The 25,413-nt window shown below is 41.7% G+C and overlaps 2 protein-coding genes and 1 long non-coding RNA gene across 4 annotated transcripts in view; 1 reads left to right on the forward strand and 2 right to left on the reverse strand.

Annotated features, from left to right (window-relative positions):
* LOC126950111 (uncharacterized) overlaps positions 1-783 on the forward strand; it is a 189,675-nt gene extending 188,892 nt beyond the window's left edge. The window contains exon 2 of the long non-coding RNA XR_007724057.1: positions 563-783. This is a non-coding gene — a long non-coding RNA (uncharacterized LOC126950111). The remainder of the gene's footprint in view (positions 1-562) is intronic.
* Positions 1-25,413, reverse strand: part of LOC126950102 (uncharacterized) — a 480,177-nt gene that overhangs the window by 189,207 nt on the left and 265,557 nt on the right. The window lies entirely within an intron of this gene.
* On the reverse strand, positions 257-14,864 carry RP9 (RP9 pre-mRNA splicing factor). Of its 2 annotated transcripts, none has more exons than XM_050783290.1 (6): positions 14,647-14,864; positions 5,989-6,019; positions 4,778-4,907; positions 2,734-2,825; positions 1,950-2,011; positions 257-893 (listed from the first exon to the last, which is right to left on the reverse strand). In XM_050783290.1, the coding sequence occupies exons 1-6, from the start codon at positions 14,796-14,798 to the stop codon at positions 695-697; spliced, it is 666 nt and encodes a 221-aa protein (XP_050639247.1). In that variant the 5' UTR covers positions 14,799-14,864; the 3' UTR covers positions 257-694. The 2 variants fall into 2 exon arrangements, with proteins under 2 accessions (XP_050639247.1, XP_050639246.1); XM_050783289.1 differs by lacking the exon at positions 14,647-14,864 and adding an exon at positions 14,307-14,542.

The following is a 25,413-nucleotide window of genomic DNA, read 5'->3' on the forward strand; positions in this document are numbered from 1 at the left end:
CAAGGTTCATACTTCTAAGTTTAAAATGTAACTATGTGTGAGTGCATGTGGATAGCATTTGTGTAAGAAAAGCCCTGTACTTGCTTGTGATATATAAAATATTCACAAGAAACTAGTACCACTGGTAGACATTGGGGAAAGTAAGTGGAGTAGAAAGGAAGAAAGAAGAGTTTTCATGATTAAATTTTATGTACCTTTTAAATTTGTATTATGTATTATTTATACTTATATATTATTAATAAATAAATATATTCCATTTAAAAAATAAATAATGAGCTTTTATTATTCTTAACAACAAAGAAGACTCCAGCCTGATATCTATGGGACCTGAGTCCACACTGTGGAGGGCACAAGCTGTGGGAGGGCATGGAAGACACACCTCAGAGACTCCCCCAGTCCTGCCACCCTGCGGGAGACATTTCAAAGGAATCATAAACTCATGTGACCAGCAGGGAGGACAACACCAAAGAAACTTTTCCTACCTAAAATCAGCGGCTGTCCAGAGCTAGCACCTGGAAGGAGACACTCCCTCTCCTGGAGTCACATCTTCACTGGAAGGCAGGTGGGAGCTCACTGCTGTGACCCACGTATCCTCCTGTCTCTGCATCTCTATCCTGCTACTTTCTCTGACTGCATCTTCCTCTGTTCCTTGGTCAGTGTTTGAGAAGAGAATGTTGAACAAGTCACATCCTTGTCACTCTGAGTCAGAACTCTCATTTGACTTGGAAGATTTGTGCTTCCGTTTTTTCTTCTTTTTCTTTTCTTTTTTCCTTTTCTTTTGCTTTTCTTTCTTCTTCTTTTTCTTGTGTTTCTCTTTACCTTCAGAGGAACTGGAGCTGCTCCCATCTTCATCTGAGGTAGAATCCTCCAGTAACTGTTTTAACTGCTGTATCCTAAACATTCAAAATTGATCAAAGAACAGTGAGTTTTAGCTTTAACTTATACAGTTTCTTAGATAAATATGTCATTCAAAAGCAGTATAGGAGGAAGATGAATAACCATGTCACAAACACAGTATTTTTCTTTTTACCTGTTTTCTCCATTCTTCTCCACTGAATGCCTACTTTACGTGACTGTAACCAGTGTACAAGCTATTTTGTATTTTTATTGTCCTAGACATTTCTCCTGTCTCCACAGTCCTTACAATTGTAATTTCTAACAGACGCATACTTTACTAAACCATTCCCCTACTGCTCAATTTTTTAATCTACATCTTTAACAGTTATCATGCCACCAATTTGAAAAAACCCTCCAATTTTTTCCACCTTTCTCTAATCATGTCTAATTTTTTTTTTTTTTTTAAGAGATAGGGTCTTCCTCTGTCACCTAGGCTGGAGTGCAGTGGTACAATCATGGCTCACTGCAGCCTCAACCTCCTGGGGTCAAGTAGATCCTCCCACCTCATCCTCCTGAGTGGCTGGAACTACAGGTGCATGCTGCCATACCTGGCTAATTTTTATTTTTAAATTTTTTTGCAAAGATGGGGTTTTTGCCATATGGTCCAGGCTGGTCTCAAACGCCTAGACTTCAGTGATCCGCTGGCCTCGACCTCCCAAAGTGTTAGGATTACAGGTGTGAGCCACTGAGCCTGGCCTAAGTATAATTTTTAACAAAAGCTCAGATCCCTAAAGACTTTGGAGAAGATAATCTGAATCATATGAAAGTATCAATTGTACTGTACAAGTAGACAGCACAACATGGGTTGCCAACATCAACTGCAGTGGCCAGAGAGCTGGACCAAGCCCATGGCTTTAAGCTAACCCAAGGAGAAGGCTGGCCTGCTCATTCCCAACACTGGCCTTTTCAGCCATGACTCCTGCACTCCACGTATTTTCACAATTGAAGTACCATGTTTACTGCACCATTCCTCTAACACTAGAGTGATTTTCTCCAACTTTATATAATTTTAGAACTTTAAGAGGATATTGTTATCATCAGGATGACCTCACCTTACGTCCTTTTCATGTCGTTTATTGTCTCGTATGATGTCATACATGGGATCTTCATGTGCCTTAAGCGTCAGAGAAGGTTAAGGTTTGGTTAGGCTTCATGGACCACAAGTTAAATACAATAAAATGCCTATGTTATGAAAACCAGCTTATTTTTTTTTTTTTCTGTTTGATGTAGCTGCATGTTCAACATGTTCTAGGTCACATCACTGAAAACTCATTTAGGCTAAAAAAAGGATTTTCCAATTAGAAAAATACAGGAAATGGCTACTCTCAGCACAATCTCTTTGGGGTAGCCCTGCTCTGCAGGAGCAGTCACAGAGCTGTAACACTGCCACCTCAAAACCAAACAAAAGAAAAATACAGGAAATAACTGTCATCTGAAGAAAAAATATACGGACACTTTAATCTTACAATTTAAAGACATGTACTCTTTAAAGACTGGGAAATTAAATCCCTGATTTTAGTTATGAAACATGACTTTTTACATAGTAAATTTTAAAAAGGGGGGTTGAATAGATAACAATGTCTGTTTCAGGAAAAAAACAATCACTCTTCCAAGTTATAAGCAAAGACCACTTTAATAAGAATTCCTTTTTTTGTTGAAGAGCTAATTTGTCATACAAATGTAATTTAATAAGCATGTAGTTAGCATCACACACTTTGGTCAAAGGGCTTCTGGGAATGTATTTTCTGTGAACGTTCAGTTCACTGGTGACTTTCTGCTTCACTGATTTTCACTATTTCTGATAAATGTAAATTGACACTCTGGGACTTTACTTACCACTCTGAACTGCTCTAACTTCTGGTTGCCTTTGATAAAGAAAGGGCATTCTTTGTCGCCCGTTCGGTGACCATACCGTTTGCAACGCCAACCTAAAAACAAAAAGAATTATTTCTGTAAGATAACACAGTTTCACCTACTCAAGATAAAGAATCAGCAGAATATATTCAAGTTTTTCTTCATTAAACTCCAATTCTAAAACAAAATAGAATTATGGACAAGCCATGTAAGATCCCAGAAACAGAGGTAAACTAATTGCTTTCCCAAGCATTCTTGAGTCTTATACCTTTAGGAATAATAATCTTTCACCAAGTATTTATGAAGCAATCCAATGGAAAATTACTTCAAAAGGTAAGTTTTTTTTTTTTTTTTTGAGATAGAGTCCTGCTCTGTCACTCAGGCTGGAGTCCAGTGGCGTGATCTTGGCTCACTGCAACCTCTGCCTCCTGGGTTCAAGATATTCTTCTGTCTCAGCCTCCTGGGTAGCTGGGATTTCAGGTGCTCACCACCACACCCGGCTAATTTTTGTATTTTTAGTAGAGACGGGGTTTTGTCATGTTGCCCAGGCTGGTCTTGAACTCCTGACCTCAGGTGATCCGCCTGCCTCGGCTTCCCAAAGTGCTGGGATTACAGGCGTGACCAACCACGCCCGGCCCAAAAGGTACATTTTTTTAAAAGTGTGTCTCAGTATATTTTTCAGAGTAAATATTTTCATAAAGTATCTTTGCTTCTCATTTACTATTTTAGACACTATAAAAGCTTCTTTCTCAGGTTGAGTCTGTTCAAAGCTCTCACTTATTATAAGTAAACAAAATCACAAGTTCTCTTAGAATATTAACGTTGACTGGGCACAGTGGCTCATACCTGTAATCCTAGCACTTTGGAAGGCAGTGGCGAGCAGACTGCTTGAGGCCAGGACTTCAAGACTAGCTTAGGCAACATGGTGAAACCCTATCTCTACAAAAATACAAAAAAATTAGCTGAGCCTGGTGGCGCACACCTGTAGTCCCAGCTATCTCGGAGGCTGAGGTGAGATCACCTGATTCTGGGAGGCTGAGGCTGCAGAAAGCTGTGATCGCACCACTGTACTCCAGCCTGGGTGACAGATTGAGACCCTGTTTCCCTGACCCTGGTAGAAGGTTGTTTAAGGTCTGGAAAAGGTAAAACAGAGGGTCTCTGACCAGGAAGAACAGGGAGACATCAGGTAGGTCTGAAGGAAGCTGCTACAGTGCCACAAAGGGTCACACGAATGAATGAAAAGCAGATGGACCCATTTCCAGACTCCTTCCACTCGGCTCCCAGAACACTCATAGCATGGCTTTCCCTCCACGTGGGAGCCTTCTCTGGGAAAATATAATCCACCCAAAGAAGAAAAACTGATAGATAATGAATTCTGAGGCATGTTATCTGTGCTCTTAACAAATGATGAGGCAATGAAGCATTCCTATCAAAATTCTTAAGGAAACTGATTTTTAAATTAGAATTCAATATCCTGGTAAAGTTAAAAATCTGTCAAAGACAATTCCAGAGAAGTAAAGGTCTTGACATTTTTATCTCCTATAAATCCGTTTTGAAGGTAACTGCCATAGGATTTGTTATACCATAAGGAGAGAATATAATAATAAAGAAGACTCAAGACACAGGAAAATGGGTGATCCAGCATAGGAGAGAGGCTAAGGGAACTTGCAGAAAGATAGTGTCTTAGTCAGCTCGGGCTGACATAACAAAATGCCATACACTGAGTGGCCTAAACAACAGAAGAAACTGGTTTTCTCATTCATTCTGTAGGTTGGAAATCTGAGATCAGGGCCCCAGCAAGGTGGGTTTGTGGTGAGAGCTTTCTTCCTGGCTTAAGATGACAGACCTCTTTCTTTGTCTTCACATGGCATGGGGGTAGGGGGTGGGGTGGATGCTTCCTCATCTAGAAGATGGAGAACATGCCTTGGCTATAAGAGGGCTGTGATGAGAACAAGTTAAATAAAAGAAGTAAACACCCTTTGCGGCGTGTAAGTTGCATGGATTAGGGAAACTCTCCCACACTCACACTGCATCACTTTGACTTCTTTCCCCAGTGGCATCCAAAGTCCTTTAGTTGGTGCATGAGCCAGAAATTCCCTGGCATGTTCATTGCCTGGTACATCTGGTATACAATCTTCTGGCTTAGTCTCATCTTCCTAAAAAAGGGAACAGGTATAAACAGCATGGCAAGACAGTGCTGGATTCTCTCCTGCTCCCCTTGGAGCCACCCTCGCCTGGCTTTTTCCTGGGCTTCTGGTGCCAACAATATCTTAGTTATCCCTCAAAACTAGAAAAAAAGACAAGTTACACCTGACTGAAAAAACAAGAAACAAATGTACCAAAATAATTATACCAAAAACAATGTAGCTGTTCTTAGAGAAAAGTTACTGGTGAAGCAGAAAAATCTCTCCTTATATAGCAATGAGTGGTGAACTCCAAATTAGATTTCAGATTAAAAACAAAAAAGTTTCACTACCTCAAAATGTAGAATTAAAGTAAACCAGACTTCCTGGAATAATAGAAATGGCCTGTTATAGCTTATTATACCCTGAAGGCCCTGTCATATTTTATAGTCACATGCATGCTGTATCTCTGATGTGCATTTTTGCCACTCAATAACTGCATTTACAATTAATGTGTTTTTAAACTTGGATTTTTTTCAAGTTTCTATGAATATTAAATTTACAATAGACTAATGTTTTTAAAAAATATTTCTTCATTGAGAGTTATGAAACAGCAAGTTTTCTTTGCTGTGGCCTGCCACTCTAAGTCTCTCTCGTGCACACACACCCTGGTGCTGTGGCCAGGGAGCTGCAGGAGGGATGCCTGCACTGGGGAGCGGGACTGGATGAGCTGTCGGGTCTCCTCAGAGTTTACTGCTCTCTGAGCTGCTGAGCTCAAGAAACTGGCACAGGACGAGGGGCTGAGCTGGGTGAGGACGACAAGGAAAAGGAGCGTAGAGATGCCGTCCCCAGCAAGACAGAAGAGGGGCAAGGCCAAGGAATCCACGTGGGCCTGCACTGGTTCTTTGGGGAAGGGAAACATGGCTGATGAAATTTCTACAAAGGCAGTGCCTTGTGACAAAACTAAAAATTATGACCCCTCAGTCATCTGCAGGAAAGAAATAGGCTTTTGGTAAAAGGAGATTTAAATATCATGCAATCATTTTTCATAACAAGTTACTAAGTCTACAAGTATGTCTAGTGGAATAACCAAGAGTACAAACTTCACACTAACCTTGATAAGCCCAGGAGGAGGTTTTTCATAACTGGAAAACAAAAAACAAAACCTTATCAACCATGTTAATGTAAACATAACATATCAAGTTACTGCAAAAAAGGGGCTGTCGGATTTTTAATCAGAGATTTTAGCAACAATAAGCTTTTATTGCTGATTTGCAGACAAGCAATCACCTGAGAAGAGCGGAACGCTTCTCCTCCCTGTGCTCAGTGGCACCTGCCATCTGAGACTGGCCAGGCCTTCCTTATTTCCATCCAGGGACTGAACCCAGAGGAGACCCAGAATGCTGAGCATGCAAGTCTCCAGATGGGACAGGCAGCGAGATGGGAAGGAAATTCTGAAGGCGAGTTGTTTGTGCACTCAAAGAGCAACTCTCGGGCTCCTAAAGCGATTTGTACCTCCTCCCAGAAGAGTAATCTGCAAATATTTTTAGCTCAGGTCTGTCCCTTGACCCTTTAAACCTTTAGGGAAGTACTTTTTTTTTTTCCGAGACAGGGTCTTGTTGTGTTGCCTAGGCTGGTCTCAAACCCCTGACCTCAAGCAATCCTCCCACCTCAGCCTCCTGAGTAGCTGGGACTACAGTCGTGTACCATGGCACCATGACACCTGGCTCTCTCATTTTAATACTTCAGAATAACTGCAACATACAGAAACACTTAATGATTTAATGTTTTCTTCATTCGGACTCTTGTCTTATGCATAGTTTAAGGGACCCTTTAGAAGACAATGAGTATTGGAAAAGGGAGTCAAGAATAGACTAAGGGAAAAGTGAAATAATTTTCATTGGGTCGGGCATGGTGGCTCGCGCCTGTAATCCCAGCACTTTGGGAGGCCGAGGCGGGCAGATCTCTTGAGGTCAGGATTTCGAGACCAGCCTGGCCAACATGGTGGAACCCTGTCTCTACTAAAAATACAAAAATTAGCTGAGTGTGGTGGCAGGTGCCTGTAATCACAGCTACTCAGGAGGCTGAGGCAGAAGAACCTGGGAGGCAGAAGTTGCAGTGAGCTGAGATCACACCATTGCACTCCAGCCTGGGAGACAGAGTGAGACTCTGTCTTTAAAAAAAAAAAAAAATGTCATTCTCCCCTTCTATAAGATGTAGGAGAAAGTAACTTGATGGACAATGAATGAGAAATACTACTAATCCTGGATCTGTTCCCTGAAGATTAAATAGTAAACAACTGTGTATTAACACGATTAGCTTTTTAAGTGTGGTACAGTGCTTTCCCAAAGTAGATGCTTAAAATATTTCTAACAAAAATCTGTGGCATGACATAGGCCTAACAGAGCACAAACCATGGAAATCTGCACAACTTGTGAAGATGATATAGTTTATCTGTAGCCATTCATTAGAAGCATTAATGCTACACCTTATGCATAGAGACTAGAAGGAGCTTGACAGTAAAGTCTATAAATCCAAAAATCCAGTAAATGAATCCTTTTGAGCCACAAGCATTATGCGAAAAATATATGGCCAATCAAACTGAGATCCAAATTCTGAAAAAAAAAGTAACTCTTGTCAAGATGAAAATGAGTGTGATGCAATTGCACATTTGGAAATATTATCAGCAATGGCATTCCCAGGGTCCATTTTACAAGTGTTTTCACAAGTTTAAAGAAGGGTGGTTCATGTTGTTTCCTAGGGCTGAACAATTAATTAATGTAGTATACTCAAAAAGATATTTCTCAAAGTTGTATTTAACTACTAAATACAGATTAGAAAACTGAAGTATGTTTATGTGCAGTTTAGGTTCTACAGTGTGACAGTTAAGAGGTACGCATTTATCTCTGCAGTCACTGTCACCCAAGCTGGAGTGCAGTGGCACGATCACAGCTCACTGCAGCCTCGAGCTCCTGGGTTCAAGCAATCCTCCTGTCTTGGCCTCCCAAAGTACTGGGATTGTATACATGAGCCACTGTGTCCAGCTACAGTTAATTCTTAAGATAAAAAGAAAAAAGTTGATCGAGGTGCATTATTTTGTGCCATCTGAAAAGCCTTACTTAGTCATTCGCACTGTACTAACTTTCTCTGAGTAGGAAGAAGACTAGTTATATCTGAGGGGAGACACGCTGTCTTCTCAAGTGTGTGTAGAGTAAGAAATCTTTTGTTAAGTCTTTCAAATTACTCTTTCTGTTGACTGTTGAGATGGGTTTTCTTTGAGAAGAGTCCCTAATGTAAGTGTACTCCATTCCACACAGCTGTTCCTGCAGCTGCATCCAAGGGACTGTGTGGCAGAGGTGAAACTGCCACATACACCCAGAAGGTCCACTCTGTTATGCCTGGCAGCCCAGGAGCTACTGAGTGACAGAGAGTGTTGGAGCAGGTGGAAGTCTCCGATGCCCTCAGGGGCCTGGCAGGCAGGGTCACTGAGGGAAAACTGTGGTGGAGACTCAAAGACTCCATCACATCAGGGATGAAAAGATTTGAATTCAATTTATAAAACAGCACTGTGGGGTTTCCCATTTAACATGGCCAACTGACCAACATGCTTATCTGTCTCCTTCCCCACACGCTTTAAAAATAACAGTGAAAAAATAAAAAGGCCATAAAGATATCCCAAAAGGAGGCAACATCAGAGGAAGTTTTCAACAAATTTGGGAAAGTGGAAACCGCAATGGACTTCTTGGGGTGGAGGCAGTAACAGTTTTCAAAAGATGCAGCTTCCTTCCTACAGCCAGGAGGCTGCCTGCCCAACACTTGAAGGAGCCTGCAGGGTTAGCCTCCTCAACTCGGCAACACTGGCAGCCAGGCAGAGATCCCTGGCCCCCAGGCAGAGGACTCAAGACCCTTCTCTAGAGGAACTTAGCCCCAGAAAAAAATCTCCAACTACTGACATATGGAAGTCTCTTGATAAAAAGGGTACCCTGCAGCATGAGCGCTCTATCATGAAGCTATTTGATCAACAAACAACACCTTCTCTCTTTTTTCTCTCCCCCACACAGCTGCCCTGACAAGAGCTGTATAGCACCTACTCTTAAATGAGTTGAGGCCAGAGCAGTGGCTCATGTCTGTAATCCCAGCACTTTGGGAGGCTGAAGTGAGAGGATTCATTGAAGCCAGGAGTTCGAGACCAGCCTGGGCAACATAGTAAGATTCCATCTCTAAAAAAAAGTGTAAAATAACTAGTTAGGTGTCCTGCTGTGCACCTGCAGTCCCAGCTACTCTGCAGGCTGATTCAGGGGGGATAACTTGAGCCCAGGAAGTCGAGGCTGCAGTGAGTTATGATCATGCCATTGTGCTCCAGCCTGGGTGACAGAACGAGACCTTGTCTCTAAAAAACACAAAACAAAACAAAATATGGTTGAGATTCAAGGATACTCAGACAGTACAGAAAGAAAAAAAATTACTAAATGGAAGACAGAAATCAAAAGAAAAGGCAAACAAGAAATAGAGGCAATGTAGGGAACAAAAGACAACAAAAAAGAAAAACGAGTGAGTATCCTCATAGATGAGTGAAGATATTTCACTTATGAAACAAGAACAGGATGCTATAAAAAACAACTTGCAGAATGAGAAAAAGCTTTTTGATTTAGAAATATAACAATTAAAAAATATGTTTAGTAGAAAAAACATACATCTACAAAGTACAATGAAAATACAAACAGAAGAGACAGAGCAACAGAAAATCAACAGAAGGAAAAAACAAAATTGAGGAGAGGAAATAAGACAGAAATTTATGTATGTGGTTAATGCATTTATGACATGTCAAGAAAAAAAGGGTCAACTGCACTGGGGAACAACACACACTGGGGCCTACTTGAGGGTGGAGGGTGAGCATCAGAAAAAATAACTATTGGGTACTAGGCTTAGTACCTGGGTGATGAAATAAATATAATAAACCTACACAGGTACCCCTGAACCTAAAATAAAAGTTAAAAAGAAAAGTCAATTGGAAAAGACTGACATCATGAAACTTCAGGATGGCGGCAATAAATAGTTTCTTAACGTTTAAGGGTGAGGTGAACTTGAATAGGTAACATAAAAGAAAGGGAGTCAGAATGGCATCAAACTCCTTAGCAGTTTTGGAAGCTAAAAGATAGTGATGTACTATCGCCAAAACTGAGTGAAAATTGTTGTTACTATTTTCCTCCTGCCTCAGCCTCCCGAGTAGCTGGGACTACAGGTCCATATCATTGTGCCTGGCTAATTTTTAAATTTTCTGTAGAGACAGGGTCTCACATTATTGCCCAGGCTGGTCTTGAAGTCTTGGCTTCAAATGATCCTCCTTCCTTGGCCTCCCAAAGTGTTGGGATTACAGGTGAGAGCCACCACGCCCAGCCCCCAAATCATTTTTGACCTATAATTTTATACCTAGTCAAATTATGTACCAAGTTTTAGGATAGAATAAAGACATCTTCAGATATGCAAGGTATCAAAAGATTTACCTCCAATGCACTCTTTCATAGGAAGTTGCAGAATTGGCTTTGGTAAAATGTGAGAGTAAACATATAAAGAGGAAGACATGGAATCCAGGAATGAGATGCAAGATAGGAGAGTGGGAAAGGATGCTCTAGGACCACTGCTGGACCAGGTCTAAAAAGTAACTATTGTACTGAAGGACAACAGAATGAAGAGTCTAGGTAAAAAATGAACTGATTAATTACCTGATATGTAGTTATATGTGGAAAAAGTACTACTGGGGCTCAGAAAATGATACCCCAAAGTATGGTGCTTTGGCATGCTGAATACTTTGAACTAAATGAGATTAGAGAAGGCCTCAGAAGAAAGTTGCTCTCTGACCTTCTCTTGCCCTCCTGTCTCCTGCCCTTCTTTCTTCCCCAAAGCAGTCAGAGAGGCCAGAATTCCTCTTTTCCGTAAGTGGGCCATAAAAACTAGAACAAGTCTCCCACAAAGCAAGCCAGAAGACCTACAAATAACTTTAATATATTTTTTTAAAAGGATAAAATCTCAGTGGAACTTTTTTTTTAATATTTAAAACAATAATAATAAGCTCCTACAAATATTACCCTAACATTTCCTTGCCTTTCTGCATCGGAGCTGGCCATAAAAAAAATTAGCTGACCTACCTTGTTTGATAGATCAGGACCCCTCGTTCCAGAAAGGGTCCTGCCCCATACCTGGGAGGAAGTAATCGTACACAGAGGCCTGAAAAATCTGAATAGACAGGCCTTGCTGGGCTTTTCCCTATTACCACTGTATTATACCCTTTTTTGTCCAATTATATTTCTATACTGCTATACATTCTTCATCCAAACTAAGCATAAAAATAGTTTCCTCTGGGTCTCTGGGGCTTCCTTTCTCAACGTTCCCATGCCACATAGAACTGTGATTAAATACATTTGTTATGCTTTTCTCTTGTTGACCTATCTTTTGTTATAGGAGTATCCGCTGTGACTCCTATGATAGGTAAGGAAAGATAACTTTTCACCTTCATGGTACTCAGATTTTGGAGACGTTGGGGGAAAAACAGCCGTAGAAAATTAAGCAAGTGAAAAACAGACTCTTACTAACTACTTAAAAGTTAACAATAGTATAGAAAGCAAAATAAATCAGAGAACACTACTTGGCTCAAAAGTGAGTAATAATTCATAGTTATAGTACTGTATTTTTTGTTTGCTTTTGCTTTTGAGACAGGATATCACTCTGTCGCCCAGGCTGGAATGCAGTGGCGCAACCAGGGCTCACTGCAGCCTCAACCCCCCAGGCTCAAGCAGATCTTCCCACTTCAGCCTCCCAAGTAGCTGGAACCACAGGCATGTACCACCACACCTGGTTAATTTATTTCCTTTTCTTTTTTGCAGAGATAAGGTCTATAAATGTTGCCCAGGCTGGTCTAGAACTTCTGGCCTCAAGCAATCTTCCCACCTCTACCTCCCAAGGTGGTGGGATTACAGGCATGAGCCACAGAGCCCAGCCTAGTTATAATAATGTTAATACTAAGCATTTGTTTAGCAAAAACTGCTATGATAGATCTATACTGGAAGATTATAAACAAGAAGGGTTGGTAAAGAACTAAATCCTTACTATGACAAGAAGTTAATGGTATGTCTAAGATGTTGAATTGATGTAAACAGTATAAATATGCAATTTAGGAATATACAGTTGGTGGGCGCAGTGGCTCATGCCTGTAATCCCAGCACTTTGGGAGGCTGAGGTGGGCAGATCACTATGTCAAGAGATCGAGACCATCCTGGCTAACACGGTGAATCTCCATCTCTACTAAAAATACAAAAATTAGCTGGGCATGTGATGTGCGCCTGTAGTACCCAGGTACTTGGGAACCTGAGGCAGGAGAATCACTTGACCCCAAGAGGTGGAGGTTGCAGTGAGCCAAGACTGCACCACTGCACTCCAGCCTGGGCGACAGAGCGAGACTCTGTCTCAAAAATAAAAATAAAAGTAAAAAATTAAAAATAAATAAATATACAGTTAAATCCCAGAAGTAAAACCTAAAAGTTTACACAGAGAAGCCTGGTTTGGGAGGGGGAAGAGGGACACAGGGAATATGAGTGGTTACTGAGGAGTCGGGCAGCCTATTGCTATTTTTTGGTAGCATTTTTAGTACTATTTGAATTTTAAAACTACATATTACTCTGGTATAAATACAATTTAAAGCTCAAACAAGATTCTGAGCTAGCCAAAGCAAATCTCTCAACAGCTCATTCAGTTTTAAATCTCAGAAACTGGAAAAATCCCACCAGTCAATCAGACACCTGAGTTCAGCTCTAGATTTGCTGGTTAGCTGGTCAATGTATGCTTGATCACATGACTTAACCACTGTTCCTCCATTTTTTCATCTATAAAAGTAGGTTATAATCTCTCTCATCTGTGAAAAAGCTCTCTGAGCTACAAATAAGTGGAATTAACCATCCTCTAGCATCCTATAGCTAAATACATTGAGGGCTGGGCAGGGCCAGGCATTCTGGTGCTTATGCTAGGGGAAGACCTTTGAACACCTGACTTCCCTGGGAGACCACGAGCGCCACATAGTGACTTGAAAGGGTCAGGACTGCCCTGTAGCGTGGATGCGCACAATGCAGAGTCTCTATCCTGCAACCCCTGCCCTGCTAAGGGGAAAAGTTCAGAGCGGGCCATGCTGGAAAAAGAGCAGGCCAGGTCCCAACATAGGAATTTATCTCACATCAAACCTCCTAGAAGGTTAATTATAAAGGATTTTAACTCTTTGAGGATCTTTCCTTATACGAATTATGTTTTTAAAAAAGTAGGCAAATTAAACTTTACTTGAGCAAAAAACTGTTTTCAAAGCGGGCACCCCCAGAACCAGAATAGGTCCAGAGCAACTCTGAGGCTGCCACCTGGTGGGATAACATTTATGGACAGGAAAAGGAAAGTGATGTACAGAAAAGCAAAGTGAGGTAGAGAAATAGCTGGATTCCATACAGCCTGGCGTCTGCCTTATTTGAACAGGGTTTCAAAGGTTGACCACCTGTGACGGCCTGAAAATCAGCTGCTGTGACTGTATGAGACTCAGGTACTTGTAACAGTAGGTTACAGTCTGTTTACACATCCACTTAGGTTACAGTTCACTAAGTATAGAGAAACTTTTAGGCTAAACTTAAAATATTCAAGGAGGCAGCTTTAGGCTGTACTTAATTTAACACCTACTTAGCATAGGTAACTAGGAGCGCCTAAAACAGAAACGAATTCTTGAATAATTGAGTGAATGCCACACTCAGAAAAGGTTGTTTTAGGCAGCTAACTATAGAATCACGGACAAGAACTGAAAGAGTTGCTGACTAAACTTTCCACCCCAGGTTTGTGTTAGAATTTAGGAAAAGCCATCCTGATAAATGACTGCAAACGACAAGAATACACCATCCTCAAACATGCCACTCCGGCATATTGATGACTGAGCTATAAGTAACAGAATCAAACAACACAGGATAACTTATTCAGCTACCCCTCAACTGCCTAAAATAAAGTATGACTCTGCTTTTTTCCCTTTTGTTCTTATTATTTTTCGACTCTTCCTGTTGTAAAGAGAAATTTACACCTATAAAGGAAATTTTCTGTAGTAAATGTTTCTGTATCAGGAAGAGAGCTGCTTGGAGGCAACTTTTATCGCCCGAGGGCCTCATCGGGATAACAAAGCAACCTTTATTCACCATACATTTCCCCCCTCACCCTTCCATAACGTCTGCACCACGCCCCAAAAGGCCCACGCCCCTATTCCCTGGCCCTTCTTTCAGTCTCCCACTTTTGTGGTCCTCCAGTGCATGGGTACATAATTAAAACAGTTTTTCTCCTGTTAATCTGTCTTATAACAATTTAATTTGTGGTCCAGCTGAAGAACTTAGAAAGGTAGAGGGAAGCCATATTTCCCTCCCCTACATTTGAATCTTCTTTATACCACACTCTCCCGGGTCATCTGGACTGTCCTGGAACTCCGTGGAGCTAGGGAAGCGCAGGGCCTCCCAAGTCAGATTCTGCTCGGTGCCGAGCGGCAGCTGGCTCCCTGAACGCCCCTCGCTCCCCATCAGGAGGACGGACTTGAAGTCCTTGACCGCGGCGCCCGACATCGGTCGCCCGCACTAGGCTCCTGCCGAGCCCGGCCCCCGTGCCTGCTCGGGGGGGCTCGGAGGACCCGGCTTAGCGCCCACCACCGCGTCCCGCGCCCCCGGCCCCAGGTTTCAGAAGACTGGCCGCGCGCGGACGGCAGCTCGGGACTCACAAGGACTCCAGGTGCTTGAGCTGCTGCAGCTGCTGCGCGTCGTGCCGCCGCCGCTTCTGCTCCCGACGTCGCTGCAGCTCCTGCTCCGGCGGCTCACGCGGCCGCCGCGCGCCCCCAGCCCCCGCGTCCTCGCGCCCCGGCCGGGACGACATCTCGGCCCCCGCAGCGCGGCTCGGGCAACCCCTCCGGCGCGGCTGCGGCGGCGGCGGCGGCGGCGGCGGCGGCGGCGGCGGCGGCGGCCAAGAGAGCACTTCCTTCGCGCGGCGGTCGGGCGGCTCCACAGCGCCCCCTCCCGCCGCCGCCCCGCAACTCACCTCAGCGGCCGCGAAGTCCCAGCCTTGGCCGCCAGATCCCCGCCTCCCCGCGCCTGGCCCCAACACCGCGGCCCAGCCACCAGACCTGCTGCTGCCGGTGGTCGGGGAGCGCCGCCTAGCTGGAGCGAAAGCGGGGCGAGGCGCTGGTTGGGACCCTGGGTGAGCTTCCCCGAGCCTGGGGGTTCCCGCCTGGCCACGCCCACCTCAGGTATACTAACAACAGTCACGTAGGGATGAGCAGATGAACTGTATTCATAAAAAAAGTTCAAATTAGCCAGGCGTGGTGGCGGGCGCCTTTAGTCCCAGTTACTTGGGTGGCTGAGGCAGGAGAATTGCTTGAACCAGGGAGGCGGAGGTTGCAGTGAGCCGAGATCGTGCCCCTGCACTCCGGTCTGGGCGAAAAAGCGAGACTGTCTCTCAGAAAAAAAAAAAAAAAGTTCAAAAAGTGAAATGTATGAACATATCACTGTTTGGTAATTGTGTGCACCCAGCTTTATAACTGCAGTTATCTGAAATACCATGAGAGACAACCTAAGTCTTTTGACAGGGTGGGTCACCATGATGTCACCACTGTACCAGTCACCCAAAGAGCCAAGATCTTGAGAAATTTCATCTTTCACAAATGCAGATGTACAAAAAAGACTTTTCTTTATTTATTGAGGAAGTTTCTACATTTTTACATACATGTATAATGCTTATATACACAGTCGCCATTGTAATAATGAGCTTTGAATCATCTTTGCAAAAAATGCCTAAAACAAATGAGAACTCTCTAAAAGTCTTTATACAGTTGACGCCTCCAGTATTAGAAATGAGGTTAAGATGTAATACATAGCATAGTGAATTGTGAAACATAATGCTGACAATTTAAAAAATGAAGAAGCTAAAAGAGAAAACAGAAAAACAAAAGCAAACTCAAAAGAAAATTCAACATAGAAAATGTGTATTGCAGGGATAGATGATGGGCAATTGCATGGAGATTGTCCACATGAACTGCCCAACTTTTATGATGATTAACATATTTTGAAGTCTTGCATCATGATGAATAGCTTTTTTTTTTTTCTTTTAGGACATGGCTGTCCTCGATAATATATTCTCATTAATTTTCTATGTGATACTGCTTTTTCCAAAATTCGTTTTCTTTAACTTTTTAAACTTCTTTATTTTGTAGAGACGGGGTCTCACTATGCTGCTTAGGCTGGTCTTGGGCTCCTGGCCTCAAGCAATCCTCCTGCCATAGCCTCCCAAAGCACTGGGATTACAGGTGGGAATCACTGCGCCTGACAGTGAAATTATTTTGTGATTTGATATTCTCTGACTTCTCTTTGTGGTCTCTTTCTGTTGTACCCTCCTGTCCATGAACCCCTCTGTTTTTCTTTTTATTCTTCTACCCCCTCCTAAGATACCGGAGATTCATTCTTGAGGCCAAACAGCCTTGGTGTTGGCCCACTTGTGTTGGGGCAGCTGGACCTGGTCCTTAGTCTGTGCTACTGGACAGGTTTTAAACCTTTCAGAATGGAGCAGCTAAAAAAAGAGTAGATTTTCTCCTGTATTGACCACCCTTCACAGTATAACCTTGACACCATTATTTTGCTGCTACGGTGTATTTTTACAAGTTCTTATCTTACCAGTGACCTTTCCCCACTGGGGAGATGAGGAAAGGAAAAAAGTAGGAGAAGGGAAAGATCACATTCTAATGCACAGCTAGATTAGAGGGTACAATGCAAAATCTTTCTTTTTTTTCCTACCCAAAATATTAGTCTTCAAGGAACTCTCATGGTGAAGTGGACCATCAGGTGTGCATGTCTACAGTCTCCTGCAGCACAGTAGAAACATGAGAAGCCCTTTGGTCATGCACTAAAAACAGCTGTTAAAATTAGTTCTAGGGCCAGGTATGGGGGCTTGTGCCTGTAGTCCTAGCTATTTGTGGAGCTTAGGTGGGAAGATTGCATGAACCCAGGAGGTAGAGGCTACAGTGAGCCATGATGGTGCCACTGCACTCCAGCCTGAGTGACAGAGTGAGCCCCTGTCTCAAAAAAAAAAAAAAAGAAATGTTATTTCTAACCATCAATAGTTGGTAACCAGTAAGATGGGAGGAAAAATGGCAGACAATGTGCTTTATGTTAGGCCTGCAGGTATGAAAGACTGAGGGAGGAAGGGCAGACACCAAACTTAGCTGGTATTCTGGGGCAAATGTTTGGCAACTCAATTGACATTTCTCCCTCTCTTCCTTGGTATCAGCTTTTACTTTGTTCAGAAATCCTACGGGAGGCTGGTTAGAGAGTGGAGGCCTCTTCATTCCTCTCTAGAGGTGAATCTTGACTTGTTTTCAACCAGTCATAGTAATTCTGTTCTCCTTTCCACTGATTGTTTTAGCAATGGACCTGTGATGCAGTTTTAGCCAATGAGGTATGAGGAGGGGTCTGATGGAGGTGGCTTTCAGGGTAAGGTTGTCTTTGCTCTTAATAAATGATGCTTGGGAGTGTCAAAGATCCCCTTTCTGCCTCTGGATGTTGTTGCCTGCAACCCCCAGAGGATGGCAGAGGACAGAAGGAGACGCCTGGGTCCTTGGGGATGTGAAAGAGACATTTGATCAACTAGTCCTGGTGTTGCTGCCTATCCATACTTCTCATTCTGGGAGATAATACATTTCTTTATTATTGAAGTGATTTTGAGTTGGGTCTTCTATTACTCGTAGATAAATGTGATTCCTTACATTTATATAGTGCTGTGCAGATCTCCCCCTGCCCCCATATGTTGTCCCAGTTGATTCTCACAGAAACCCTATGGGGGCATGCAAGGCAATATAAGATAAGGAAATTGAGGCTCAGAAGGAGGGTGTGGCCCTGCAACCAAAATGGTCTGATTTCTACTCCAGAGTTTTTCATCAAACCTCGTGAATTTAGGTGTGATGGCAATAGTGGGAATAGCGGGAGTGGGAGAATCTCTTGGAAACCCTTGGAGAATCTCTTGGTAAAGAAGAGGATAGGAAGCTGCTGGAAACAAATTTCCCTGATGTCCCATTGGCCTCAAATTGGCTCAGATGGACTTTTGGGGGATTTTTTTCATTCCATTTGTTTATTTAATAATTTAAAAAAATACAGATGGGGTCTTGCTGTCTTGATGGGAGTGAGAAGGTATTTTTGCTTGGCTGGCCTTTTCCCTCCCCTCCTCTCCCCTCCCCTTCCCTTCTTTTTTTTGAGACAGGGTCTTACTCTGTTGCCCAGGCTGGAGTGCAGTGGTATGCTCTCTCCTCACTGCAACCTCCACCTCCCAGGTTCAAGGGATTCTCATGCCTCAGTCTTTCAAGTAGCTGGTATTATAGGCGTGTGCCACCATGCTGGGCTAATTTTTGTAATTTTAGGAGAGACGGGGTTTCACCATGTTGGCCAGGCTGGTCTTGAACTCCTGACCTCAAGGGATCTGACTAAGGCTGGTCATTTCTTTAGCCATCCTCAGTGTGTGCCAAGCAAAAGTTAACAACTGGCATAGCTTAGCCTCCAGGGTTTACTGCTCTCAAAACCAAAGAAGTTTTCTGATTCACAAAACTGCGTTTATTTCAGGCTCAATGAAAGGTGGAAATTTTTTTAGGGCCTGGCCTTATTACATTGGATTTTACCATTAACACTTGAGGTTCCTGTACCTACTGAGGAGGATTAGACAGAACCTGGTTTACTGACTTTGATCCAGACCAGTCCTTTTTCAGATCCCCTTCTCCCCGCTCCTCCATGCTGCTTCCCACACCCACCTTGGCCTCAGATTTTGCTGTTCCTCTCATTGTGTCCTTCTGTCTGATTTTACCACATTTCTGGTCCCTGCCTCTGCATTCTCTCACTGATTGTTACCTTGTTTTTCTCTCTCTGCCGTCTTTCTCTCTCATTTCCCCTCTTTTTCTTATTCCAATAACCTTTCCTTCCTTCTAGTTCCTGTCTCACATTTGTATGAAAGTTAGTTATAGAAATTTGGTAATTTTTGTCATACTCAAGTAAAAGAAAATCAAGGGGCCAGGGGGAAAAGCACTTGGGGTCAAAGGACTTGCTCCAAGAATTAAATTTTCCAGAAGCCCAGCCACTAAAATGGACTGGTGTAACTTTAAGATCAGTTTTAACTGGTAGCTGCTGAAACGTCCTGCCCTGGCTCTGCGACTGATTTTAACTACTGCGACTGGTTTTAACTACTTCCGTCACTCACCTATCAAGAGCTTGCCGGTTCCCAAAGCTTCTTTAGTGCCAATGAGCTTCCTTCCTTCCTTCCTCCATCCATCCCTCCCTCCCTCCTCCCTTCCCTTTCCCTCTCCCCTTCCCCTTCCCCTTCCCTTCCTTTTTTTGACAGAGTCTGGGTGTGTCGCCTGGCTGGAGTGCGGTGGCCCAATTGCAACCTCTGTCTCCTGGGTTCACGTGATTCTTCTGCCCCAGCCTCCCGAGTAGCTGGGACTACCAGCGCATGCCACCACGCTCAGCTGATTTTTTGTATTTTTAGTAGAGGGGGGTTTCACCAAGTTGGCCAGGCTGTTCTCCAACTCCTGACCTCGTGATCCACCTGCCTTGGCCTCCCAAAGTGCTGGAATTACAGGTGTGAGCCACTGCGCCTGGCAGAGCTTTCTTTCTTTTTCTTTTTTTTTTTTTTTTTTGCGACAGAGTCTCACTCTGTCACCTAGCCTGGAGTGCAGTGGTGCGATCTCGGCTCACTGCAAGCTCTGCCTCCTGGGTTCACACCATTCTCCTGCCTCAGCCTCCCGAGTAGCTGGGACTGCAGGCGCCCGCCACCTCGCCCGGCTAATTTTTTGTATTTTTAGTAGAGATGGGATTTCACACTGTTAGCCAGGATGGTCTCGATCTCCTGACCTCGTGATCCATCCGCCTCGACCTCCCAAAGTGCTGGATTACATGCATAAGACTCCATGCCGGGTCAACATTTCTCTTTCTGATAAAATTCTCAACCTTCTCTTTGTTCATCTCACATACCAAAGACCACCTGGTCTATGTGTATACCCTGAATTGTGATTATTGCTTCCCTAATAAAACGCTTTAACCTTAGAGATTTATCTGTCTATAATATTTGACTTAAACATACTTGGTGTCAGAAGCATGGATCCAAAGCTGCCTCGCCTTGGGGAAAATCCCATCCCCTGGAACTATGATGAGAGGTGCCCACACTCGAACCCCTGGAGCCTCCTGCTTCCCTAAGCTGCCTCTTTTCCCTTTGGTGAGTTTCTCTTCGACCAGACTTCTGACTTTGGTCAAATAGTGTTTTATTTGGAATTTGGTTGAGGAGAGCCTTCCCCACTTTTTTCCCAAGAGGCATCTTTCCGCCTCCTTTTGGGAGCTCTCCTGCTGGGAAGGGTCATCATCTTCCTGTCAATCTCAGCTGGAAGGTTTAGGTGTAGGGATTTCCCCTCATTTGGAGAAGGTGGCTTATCATCCTTCTTGGTAAGTATGTATTTTATTTTCCGTCTGTGTGGCTTTGGTTGTATTCAGTCCTTGTGTTTTAATTTGCTTTTGTGCATTTGGCAATAAAATGAATCATCTAGACGAATTTAGTTACGAATGGGAAGTCAAAGTTCCACAGCATGCCAAAATATTATCTGGGACTCCAGCTGGTAACATGTTGAAACATTATCGGATCATTCAGTCTATTATTCCTCAAACTAAACTAAGACATTGGCCATAAAATCACACACTTCAAATAATACTTACATCTCAATTGATACCTTGAGGCTCAAAAAGATTCTCAGGACTCAAAGATTGCCTTTTTACAAAACACTGGCACAAAACTGGCTGAGACTCTTTTTTCAGGATCTTTTCCTACAATTCCTTCTGTGTATCCTTCTCTAAACCAAACTGTTTCTTCCAAAACTCCTCAGCTATTGTGACACACTAAGTAACAACACAAGAAAACCAACAGATTCAAAAGAAAATTATTTTGACCCTTGTGCTGTTTCTTAAGGACAAAAGATGAAATTCCCATGTAAAAGAAGCCTTCCCTATACTAAAAGGAATGGCAACTTTTTTTTTTTTTAATGTCAGACTGGCAGTGGGTGGCACATCTCACACACGTGGGTGAGCACCCAATCACCGTGAACTACCAAAAGGTTGAGCAATGGCGACATTCTCATCTTCAAGGACAAATAATATGCTGTGCAGACCTTGTTAGTTACCTTTTGGGCCTCCTGACATAATCCAGTCACAGTTTCACAGCTAATGGTTATTTGTCCAATCTGGTAATTGCCTTAAACTGCTCTACCCAAAACTTGGTTCTCCACCCTCATATGATTACCTATTTAAAAAGTCTTAAAGGTTAGCCTCATCTGATTTTTTCAGAAACATAATTTGGATCCAACTGTCTTTTTATAAACTTGTGAGTCCATATGTATATATAATTTTTATTTTTAATTTTTGTGGGTACATAATAGGTATTAATATTTATGGGGTACATGTTTTGATACAGGCATGCAAAACTTAATAATTACATCATGGAGAATGGGGTATCCATCCCCATAAGCATTAACCTTTTGTGTTACAAGCAATCCAATTATACTCTTTTACTTATTTTAAAATGCACAAATAAATTATTATTGACTGTACTCACCATGTTACGGTGTCAAATGGTAGGTCTTAGTCATTTTTTCTATTTTTTTATTTTTTATTTTTCTCACCCATTAACTATCTCCGCCACCTCACTGTGCTTCCCAGCCTCTGGTAACCTTCCCTACTCTCTATATCCATGAGTGCAATTGCTTTGATTTTTAGATCCTACAAATAAGTGAGAACATGCGATATTTGTCTTTCTGTGCCTGGCTTATTTCACTTAACATAATGGTCCCCAGTTCCATCTATGTTGTTGCAAATGACAGCATCCCATTCTTCCTTTATGGCTGAATAGTACTCCATCATGTATATGTACCACATTCTCTTTATCCATTCATCTGTTGATAGACACTTAGGTTGCTTCCAAATCTTGGCTATTGCAAACAAACATGCGAGTGCAGATATCTCTTCGATATACTGATTTCGTTTCTTTTGCATATATAACCAGCAGTGGAATTGTTGGATCATATGGTAACCCTATTTTTAGTTTCTTGAAGAACCTTCAAAGTGTTTTTCCATAGTGGCTATATTAATTTGCATTCCCTCCAACAGTATATGAGGGTTCCCTTTTTTCCCACATCCTCGCCAACATTTATTATTGCCTGTCTTTTGAGCATAAGCCATTTAACTGGGGTGAGATAATATCTCATTGTAGTTTTGATCTGCATTTCTCTGATGATCATATGCCTATTTGCCATTTGCATGTCTTCTTTTTAGAAATGTCTATTCAAATCTTCTGCCCATTTTAAATTGGATTATTAGATTTTTTCCCATAGAGTTTTTTGAACTCCTTACATGTTCTGCTTATTAATCCCTTGTCAAAAGGGTAGTTTGCAAATATTTTCTCCCCTTCTGTGGGTTGTTTCTTCACTTTGTTGATTGTTTCCTTCTCTGTGCAGAAGTTTTTTTTTTTTTTTTTTTTAAACTTAATGTGTTCCTGGTTCTCCATTTTTGCTTTGGTTGCCTGTGCCTATGGGAGTTACTCAAGACATTTTTGCCCAATGTCCTAGGTATTTTCCCCAATGTTTTGTGTAGTAGTTTCATAGTTTAAAGGCTTAGATTTAAGTCTTTAATCCATTTTAATTTGATTTTTGTATATGGCAAGAGACAGAGGTCAGTTTCATTCCTCTGCGTATGGATATTCAGTTTACCAAACACCATTCATTGAAGAGATGGTCTTTTCCCCAGCATATGTTTTTGGCACCTTTGTCGAAAATGAGTTCACTGTGTATGAATTTATTTCTGAGTTCTCTATTCTGTTATTGTCTATGTGTCTGTTTTCTGTTCCAGTACCATGATGTTTTGGTTACTATAGCTTTGTAGTTTAATTTGAAGTCAGGTAATGTGATTTTTCCAGTTTTGTTCTTCTCGCTCTGGATAGCTTTGGCTATTGTGGTCTTTTGTGGATCCACGTAAATTGTAGGATTGTTTTTCTATCTCTGTAAAGAATTTCATTGGTATTTTGATAGGGATTGCATTGATTCTGTAGAATGCTTTCGGTAATGTGGACGTTTAAACCATATTGAGTCTTCCAATACGTGAACGTGGAATATCTGTCCATTTTTTTTCTGTTCTCTTCAATGTCTTGCCTCAATGTTTTTATAGTTTTCTTTTTTTCTTTTTTTTTTTTTTGAGACTATCTTGTTCTGTCACTCAGGCTGGAGTCCAGTGTCACAATCTTGCCTCACTGCAACCTCCGCCTCCTGGGTTCAAGTGATTCTCCTGCCTCAGCCTCTCAAGTAGCTGGAACTATAGACGTGCACCACCATGCCTGGCTAATTTTTATATTTTTAGTAGAGATGGGGTTTCATCATGTTGGCCAGGCTGATCTGAAGCTCCTAATCTCAGGTGATCCACCTCTCTTGGCCTCCCAAAGTACTGGGATTACAGGCATGAGCCACCACGTCTGGCCTCTAGTTTTCATTATATAGATCCTTCATTTCTTTGGGTAAGTTAATTATTAAGTATTTAATTTTATGTGTGCTATTATAAATGGAATAACTTTTTGAATTTATTTTTCAGAGTGTTCACTTGGCATATAGAAATCCTACTGATTTTTGTATGTTGATTTTGTATCTTACAACTTTACTGAATGTATCAGGTCTAATAGTTTTTTGATGTAGTCTTTAGGTTTTTCCAAATATAAGGTCATATCATCTGCAAACAGGGGTAATTTGACTTCTTTCCTTCTAATTTGGATGCCTTTTATTTCTTTCTCTTGTCTGGTTGCTTCATCTAGGACTTTCAGTACTATGTTGAATAACAGTGGGTATCTTTGCTATTTTCCAGATATTAGAGGAAAGACTTTCTATTTTTCCCCATTCAGTATGATACTAGCTATGGGTCTGCCATATATGGCTTTAATTATGTTGAGATATGTTACTTCCTTGCCTGGTTTTTTGAGAGTTTTATCATGAAGGGATGTTGAATTTTATCAAATGCTTTTTCAGCATCAGTTGAAATGATCATATGGTTCTTGTCCTTCATTCTGTTGATATGATGTATCACATTTATTTATTTGCATATGTTGAACCATCCTTGCATCCTAGGGATGAATCCCACTTGGTCGTGATGAATGATTTTTTAATATATTCTTGAATTTTGTTTGCTTCGTATTTTGTTGAGGATTTTTATATCAATATTCATCAGATATACTGGCCTGTAGTTTTCTTTTTTTGATGTGTTTTTGTCTGGTTTTTGGATCAGGGTACTGGCCTCATAGAATTAGTTTGGAAGTATTTCCTCCTCCTCTATTTTTCAGAATACCTTGAGTAGGATTGTTATTATTTCTTCCTTAAATGTTTGGTAGAATTCAGCAGTGAAGCCCCTGGGTCTCGGGCTTTTCTTTACTGGGAGACTTTTTTTTATTATGGCTTCAATCTTATTACTTGTTATTGGTCTGTTTAGGTTTTGGAGTTCTCCATGGTTCAATCTTGATAGATTGTATGTGTCTAGCAATTTGTCCATTTCTTCTAGGTTTTCCTACTTACTGGCATATATAGTTGCTCACAGTAGCCACTAATGATCTTTTGGATTTCTGCAGCGTCAGTTGTAATGTCTTGTTTATCCTCTCTGATTTTATTTATTTGGGTCTACTTTCTTTTTTTCTTAATCTGGCTAAAGTTTTTTCAATTTCATCTATCTTTTTGAAAAAAACAACTTTTCATTTCATTGATTGTTTGTATTGTTTTCCTCATTTCAAAATCATTTATTGCTCCTCTAATCTTTATTATTTCTTTTCTTTTACTAATTTTGGGGTTGGTTTGGTCATGTTTTTCTCGTTCTTTAAGATGCATCATTAGGGTTTTTATTTGAAGTTTTCCTACGTTTTTGATGTAGGCGCTTTTTATTGTAAACTTCCCTCTTAGTACTGCTTTTGCTGTATCCTATAGGTTTTGGTATGCTGTGTTCCCATTTTCATTTGTTTCAAAAAATTTTTCAGTTTCCTTCTTAATTTCTTCATTGACCCACTGCTCATTCAGGAGCGTATTGGTTAATTTTCATGTATTCATCTAGTTTTCAAAATTCCTCATTATTGATTTCTAGTTTTATTCCATTGTGTTCAGAGAAGATGTTTGATATATTTTCAATTTTTTGAAATGTTTTAAGACTTATTTTGTGGTTTAACATATGGTTTACTCTTAAAAATAATCCTTATGTTGAGGAGGAGAATGTGTATTCTGCAGCTGTTGGATGTAATGTTCTGTGGATATCTGCTAGGTTCATTGGTCTGTAGTGCAGATTAAGTACAATGTTTGTTTGTTGGCTTTCTATCTGGATGATCTGTCTAATGCTAAAAGTGGGTTGTTGATGTCTCCAGCTGTTATTTTTGGGGAACCTATCTCTTTTTTTAGCTCTAATATTTG

The sequence above is a fragment of the Macaca thibetana genome, chromosome 3 (assembly GCF_024542745.1).
Source record: "Macaca thibetana thibetana isolate TM-01 chromosome 3, ASM2454274v1, whole genome shotgun sequence".
NCBI lineage: Eukaryota > Metazoa > Chordata > Mammalia > Primates > Cercopithecidae > Macaca > Macaca thibetana.